General features: G+C 50.9%; 1 protein-coding gene across 1 annotated transcript; it reads left to right on the top strand.

Moving 5' to 3' along the window:
• The first annotated feature begins 3,131 nt into the window (after positions 1 to 3,131).
• On the top strand, positions 3,132 to 5,432 carry NDUFB4 (NADH:ubiquinone oxidoreductase subunit B4). The gene is made up of 3 exons (XM_040421733.1): positions 3,132 to 3,352; positions 4,422 to 4,568; positions 5,311 to 5,432. Exons 1-3 carry the CDS (start codon positions 3,176 to 3,178, stop codon positions 5,371 to 5,373), a joined length of 387 nt encoding a protein of 128 aa, XP_040277667.1. The 5' UTR covers positions 3,132 to 3,175; the 3' UTR covers positions 5,374 to 5,432.
• Positions 5,433 to 7,285: the final 1,853 nt, after the last annotated feature.

The raw sequence follows: 7,285 nt of genomic DNA, 5'->3' as shown, positions 1-7,285 counted from the left end.
GTCTATTGCCCCCTGTTATCAGCCATTTCAGGGGAGAGGATGACTGTAGGACAGTGTCTCTGTGTTGTTCTCACACTGATGACGGTTGTGATCTGTAATATCGAGGGATGCAGTCATCTGCACTACGCCTGAGGTGTGCCCCGAAATGAGGTCCAAGAATGGGCTGGTGTATAATTACAGATATTGCTATACATCACCCGTGTACAATGCATATATCTACCCCCATGGACAGGGTGATGGCTGTTGAACTCTTTATCTAATCCTCCACTGTGTGATACACTCTTCTGTATCTAATCGTCCGCTGTGCTTTGTGGTACTATGTGCTGTATCTAATCCTTCGCTGTGTGATAGAGTCTGCTGTATCTAATCTTCTGCTATGTGATACTCTCTACTGTATCTAATCCTCCCCTGTGTGATACTCTCTGCTGTATCTAACCCCCCGATGTGTGGTACTTTCTACTGTATCTAATACTCCGCTGTGTGATACTCTCTGTTGTATCTAATCTTCCCCTGTGTGATACTCTGCTGTATCTAATCCTCCGCTGTGTGATACTCTTTGCTATATGTAATCCTCTGCTGTATTATACTCTCTGCTGTATCTAATCCTTGGCTGTGTGATACAGTCTGCTGTATCTAGTCCTCTGCTGTCTGATACTCTCTGCTGTATCTAGTCCTCTTCTGTGTGGTACTCTCTGCTGTATCTAATCTTCTGCTATGTGATACTCTCTACTGTATCTAATCCTCCCCTGTGTGATACTCTCTGCTGTATCTAACCCCCCGATGTGTGGTACTTTCTGCTGTATCTAATCCTCCGTTGTGTGATACTCTCTGCTGTATCTAATCTTCCCCTGTGTGATACTCTGCTGTATCTAATCCTCTGCTGTATTATACTCTCTGCTGTATCTAATCCTTCGCTGTGTGATACAGTCTGCTGTTTCTAGTCCTCTGCTGTCTGATACTCTCTGCTGTATCTAGTCCTCCTCTGTGTGGTACTCTCTGCTGTATCTACCCTCCCCCCCCCCCCCCCCCCCCCCACTGTGTGGTACTTTCTGCTGTATATATTCTCTGCTGTATCTAATACTCCTCTGGGTGATACTCTCTGCTGTATCTAATCCTCCCCTGTGTGATACTCTCTGCTGTATCTAACCCCCCGATGTGTGGTACTTTCTGCTGTATCTAATCCTCCGTTGTGTGATACTCTCTGCTGTATCTAATCTTCCCCTGTGTGATACTCTGCTGTATCTAATCCTCTGCTGTATTATACTCTCTGCTGTATCTAATCCTTCGCTGTGTGATACAGTCTGCTGTTTCTAGTCCTCTGCTGTCTGATTCTCTCTGCTGTATCTAGTCCTCTGTGTGGTACTCTCTGCTGTATCTACCCCCCCCCCCCCACTGTGTGGTACTTTCTGCTGTATATATTCTCTGCTGTATCTAATACTCCTCTGGGTGATACTCTCTGCTGTATCTAATACTCCCCTTATGATGCTCTCTGCTGTATCTAATTCCTCCCCTGTGTGATACTCTCTGCTGTATCTAATCTTCCCCTTTGTGATACTCTCTGCTGTATGATACTCTCTTCTGTATCTAATCCTCTGCTGTGTGATACTCTCTGCTGTATCTAATCCTCCGCTGTGTGATACCCCATCGGCTCCAGGCTCAGAGGGGTTAATCGCTGTATTTTTTGGCGTCCTCCCCGAATTCGCTGTTTTCAGATCAGACAAAAGAACATGAAGTAAAGTTGTGACTTCACCTCCCCCCTTGGGGCGAGAGGGCGAGGCGCTGCCTCAGGGGGCACGCCCTATTGACTGTACACTTACATACTGTACTGGAGGAAAACCGCTACAGCCAAGGGCCCGCATCTGGGGTCACCCGCCCGCTGCCGCCATCTTGTAGGGATCCTACTACATTAACCCCTTTGTGCCCATCACCTCAATAAATCCAGACCCTCATTCCCCCCATGGGCCCCCCCACAGTACAGGCCGCTGAGGGTGCACAGCTGCCCCACGACTGTGGGTGTGAATCGAGGTCTCCTCCCCCACTTGCACTATCTTCTACACTTAAAGCTTAATAACTGTCTATATTCTCAGGATCTCTGCTTGCTGTCATAAAATAGCCTTGTCTAGATTCAATACAATTGTAGACGACTTTCAGCTGTTAGATGCACTTATGTCTGTACAGGTGTTTAGTCTTGGAACCTAAACAGGAAGCTACGTATTCACTGACAAGAAGCAGAGATCTTGAAAATGGTGAAGAAAAGTCTGGTTTTCTGATTCCTGGCGGTGACTGCGCCCTCTGGTGGCCGCTATGCATGTTTACATTCATACCGTGTTGGCTCTGCGTCCTCTGGTGGCCGCTTTGTGCATTTATACTGATAACATTTTGACTGCGCCCTCTGGTGGCCGCTTTGTGCATTTATACTGATAAAATATTGACTGCTCCCTCTGGTGGTCGCTATGCGGGTTTACATTTGTGACGTGTTGGCTCTGCGCCCTCTGGTGGCCGCTTTGTGCATTTATACTGCTAACATTTTGACTGCGCCCTCTGGTGGCCGCTTTGTGCATTTATACTGATAAAATATTGACTGCTCCCTCTGGTGGTCGCTATGCGGGTTTACATTTGTGACGTGTTGGCTCTGCGCCCTCTGGTGGCCGCTTTGTGCATTTATACTGCTAACATTTTGACTGCGCCCTCTGGTGGCTGCTATGCGGGTTTACATTTGTGACGTGTTGGCTCTGCGCCCTCTGGTGGCCGCTTTGTGCATTTATACTGATAACATTTTGACTGCGCCCTCTGGTGGCCGCTATGCATGTTTACATTCATACCGTGTTGGCTCTGCGCCCTCTGGTGGCCGCTATGCAATGTTTACATTCATACCGTGTTGGCTCTGCGCCCTCTGGTGGCCGCTTTGTGCATTTATACTGCTAACATTTTGACTGCGCCCTCTGGTGGCAGCTATGCGGGTTTACATTTATGACGTGTTGGCTCTGCGCCCTCTGGTGGCCGGAATGCTGATGAGATTACACTCATATATGGTGTGGATTTTAAGCGCCATCTGGTGTCTGAAGCTTTAAGTGCAGCGAGTGTCTCTCCCTCTGGTGGGGATCGTAAGTAGTGCATGCTGTGTCTCTGTCCGGATCTGTCAATAAAGCTGAGCGGGACGCAGTGCCCTTGTGTCATGGCGGAATACAAGGAGAGTCCTCTGGCCAGCCGGCCCGCGGAGCTGGATCCGGCCCGGTACTTTGGCCAGACCCTGGAGCAGAAGAGGCTGCAGGAGAAGAGGGAGGCCCTGAGAGCCCAGGTCAAGAGGGAATACCTGCTGAAGCTCAACAACCCGCACAGGATCGGCATGGTGGTGAGCAGGGGCTCCTGGGGGCCACATAATAGGCATGATGGTGAGGAGGGGGCTCCTGGGGGCCACATGAAGAGGGGGCCACATAATAGACATGGTGGTGAGAAAAGGGCTCCTGGGGGCTACATGATAGACGTGGTGAGCAAAGGGCTCCTTGGGGCCACATAATAGACATGGTGGTGAGTAGGGGTCTCCTGGGAGCCACATAATAGACATGGTGGTGAGGAGGGGGCTCCTGGGGGCCACATAATAGACATGGTGAGGAGGGGGCTCCTGGGGGCCACATAATAGACATGGTGGTGAGAAAGGGGCTCCTGGGGGGCCACATGATAGACATGGTGGTGAGCAGGGGCTCCTGGGGGCCACATAATAGGCATTATGGTGAGGAGGGGGCTCCTGGGGGCCAGATAATAGACATGGTGGTGAGGAGGGGGCTCCTGGGGGCCAGATAATAGACATGGTGGTGAGGAGGAGGCTCCTGGGGGCCACATAGTAGACATGGTGGTGAGGAGGAGGCTCCTGGGGGCCAGATGATAGACATGGTGGTGAGGAGCAGGCTCCTGGGGGCCAGATAGACATGGTGGTGAGATGGAGGCTCCTGGGGGCCAGATGATAGACATGGTGGTGAGGTGGAGGCTCCTGGGGGCCAGATGATAGACATGGTGGTGAGGTGGAGGCTCCTGGGGGCCAGATGATAGACATGGTGGTGAGGAGGGGGCTCCTGGGGGCCAGATAATAGATATGGTGGTGAGGAGGAGGCTCCTGGGGGCCACATAATAGATATGGTGGTGAGGAGGAGGCTCCTGGGGGCCACATAGTAGACGTGGTGAGGAGGAGGCTCCTGGGGGCCACATAGTAGACATGGTGGTGAGGAGGAGGCTCCTGGGGGCCACATAGTAGACATGGTGGTGAGGAGGAGGCTCCTGGGGGCCACATAGTAGACATGGTGGTGAGGAGGAGGCTCCTGGGGGTCACATAGTAGACATGGTGGTGAGGAGGAGGCTCCTGGGGGCCACATAGTAGACATGGTGGGGCCCCAGGGATTATGCACTCACCCTCTCGCCCTCTGTAGGAGGACCCCGCTATCACCCGCTGGATGTACGCCCGGAATCATAACATTTACCCCAACTTCCGGCCGATGCCCAAGAACTCTCTGCTCGGGCTCCTGTGGACGGCGGGGCCCTTCTTCTTCTTCTATGGTCTCATCTCACATGACCGGGTAAGACGCTGCGGCCTGCTGTTATTTACCAGCGTGACTCCGCCCTGTTCTCCGCAGTGGGTGGGGCCTGTGTGGTGCATACCTGTCATGGCCGCCCCCGGTGGGGACATTGTGTGTTACATGTTTGTCACTGATCCCCCTCCCCTGGTGATCGTCTGGGGGTTCACGTCAGATTTGGGGGCGCAGGTCTGCAACTTTCTAATACACTTTGTTTTCAATGATTTAAGATTGCTGCTTGCTGTCAGTGAATGAGAACATTCTGGTTTATGCCCCGAGGCTGCAAATCTATCCTGATCTTATGCTCCTCACAGCTGAGGGTTTGTTGCAGTAGTATCCAGTCTAGACAATCCTGTGACTCCAGACTGGATACATTGTACCAAACCCCCAGCTGTCGGAGGGCTCGGCGCCAGCACTGGTGTCTGCTGTGCTGATAGTTTGTTACAATGTGTCAGTCTGGAGTCACCGGATTCTCTGGACTGGACACATTCTCTCTGATTTGCTGTCTGACCCCAATCCTGTTCTCCAGTCACAACCAGAGCTGCGTTCACACGTCCCAGCTGACGCCAGTAATGGATATCAGGGGGTGTAGTGGGTGCGGCAGAGGGGTCATGTATTCTAAACGCCTACAGAATTCTAGATGCAGCTCTGGATGTGAATGGAGAAAGTATATCTAGATGTTCTCTATATTTGATGCATTAGATTGTCAGCTCTTCTGCTCACTCTTATTTCTCTCTTACTACAGGACCGAAAAGAGAAGCTAATCAAAGAGGGGAAATATGAGCGGCCGTTCCACCTGTCCAACTGATGGCGACCGCGCCAAACCGTGTAATATAATATATGTAATAAACTACTGTCACCTGGTGACTCCGGTGCTTCACTGTGTATGCTGCGGGGGAGGGGCCGTCAGTGTATATACAGATCGTATACTGCGGGGGAGAGGTCGTCAGTGTATGTGTGTAATATATATATTTTGTATACTGCGGGGGACAGGCAGTCAGTATATATATACTGCGAGGAAGGCGCTGTCAGTGTATATACAGCTCGTATACTGCGGGGGAGGTGCCGTCAGTATATATACCGTGGGGGAGGGGCCATCAGTATATATACAGCTCATATACTGTGTGGGAGGGGCCATCAGTGTGTATATACAGATCATATACTGTGTAGGAGGGGATATCGGTGTATATACAGCTCGTAAACTGTATATTTAATCTATTTAATTCTATGTTTCCGTGTGTCGTAAAAAGATAGACAGTTTCCCCTTTAACGGTGACCTCCACAGTGCCCGCCCCTTTAACGGTGACCTCCACAGTGCCCGCCCCTTTAACGGTGACCTCCACAGTGCCCGCCCCTGACTGCCCCTTTAACAGGGACTTTCACAGTGGCCGCCCCTTTAACAGGGACCTTCATAGCGTCCGCCCCTTTAATAACAGTGACTTCCACTGTGCCTGCCCCTTTAAGCAGTAAAGAAAAATGGCTGGGTTGTTATGGAAACCTGGAGTAAAACTGTGTTTATGGCAGTTGATATTTGAAGAGAAAGGCTTGCTGGCTTGTATTGGCTAATGTGGATCGTTGTTTGGGAATATCTCCGGAACGGTAAGTCCTAGAGAGCTGAGACCCGGTCTAAAACCATCCCGGACACCTGATGTACCTGTGTGCCAAATTTGGTGAAGATCGGTCCAGTCGTTTGGTCCCGCATAAAGAACAGACAGAAACTCATTTTTATATATATGAGATACCGCGGGGGAGGGGCCATCAGTATATATACCGCGGGGGAGGGGCCATCAGTATATATACCGTGGGGGAGGGGCCGTCAGTATACACTATTCACAAAAAGTGTGGGATATTTGGTTTCTGGGTGAAATATTAGGATGAACTTAAAACACCCTCCAACCTTTACAGGAGAACTTAATGTGACCTCCTCTGACCTTCTGAATGCTCCTGTCCAACTGCTCAATGTTTCAGGACTTTTTGCACAACTTGCTGTTCTCTAACAAGGAGCTTAACAGCAAAATTCACACCAGGTGTTTGATCCATGAATCGCCCCATAAAATTTCCTGGTTCCATTAGAATTGGTATTAAACAGTCCTCCTCATCATGCTGCTCACACTGTGACATCATGAGACCAAGACGACACCTAACAACTGATGAACAGGACCTCGCCATCGTGAGGCTTCAAGCAGGATGTTCTCAGACGGAAGTGGCCCCTGAGCTTAGAGCGTCACGGAGAGTCATCAGCAGGTTGTATCAGAGATACAGAGACTGGAAGAGTCACAGAAAGGCAGAGAAGTGGACGTCCTGTGGCCACATCTCACACTGATGACCGCTTCATTGTGAACACTGCCCTGCGGAACCGGATGATGAACGCCACACAACTCCAGGCACAATAAGGGAGGTGAGAGGCACCCAAGTGTCACGTCAGACCATTGGAAACCGTTTACATCAGCGTGGTCTGAGTGCTAGACGACCTGGAAGTTTTCCTGACCGCACCACCAGGCACAGGCATCATTGTCTTATATGGGCCAGGAAACATCTACACTGACGAGGGACCGGTGGCCTCAGCGCTGTTCACTGATGAAAGTCGATTCGCACTGAGCCGAAATGATGGAGACGTCAAGGAGAGCGCTCTGCATCAGCCACTGTGGTCACCAGACGAGCCTGTGGTGGTGTCACAGTGCGGGCCGGTGTCTAGTCCATACAGAACTGTCCTACACTGT

The sequence above is a fragment of the Bufo bufo genome, chromosome 3 (genome assembly GCF_905171765.1).
Source record: "Bufo bufo chromosome 3, aBufBuf1.1, whole genome shotgun sequence".
Lineage (NCBI taxonomy): Eukaryota > Metazoa > Chordata > Amphibia > Anura > Bufonidae > Bufo > Bufo bufo.
The sequence above is the reverse complement of the archived record's forward strand: the minus strand, read 5'-3'. Positions and strand labels throughout refer to the sequence as shown.

What these genes read in the sequence shown, in the direction of transcription:
- NDUFB4 (XM_040421733.1), top strand. Translation starts at nt 3,176, where the DNA reads ATGGCGGAATACAAGGAGAGTCCTCTGGCCAGCCGGCCCGCGGAGCTG. An exon ending in CGCACAGGATCGGCATGGTG is followed by an intron (nt 3,353 to 4,421) that starts GTGAGCAGGGGC and finishes CGCCCTCTGTAG; the next exon opens with GAGGACCCCGCTATCACCCG. An exon ending in GTCTCATCTCACATGACCGG is followed by an intron (nt 4,569 to 5,310) that starts GTAAGACGCTGC and finishes CTCTTACTACAG; the next exon opens with GACCGAAAAGAGAAGCTAAT.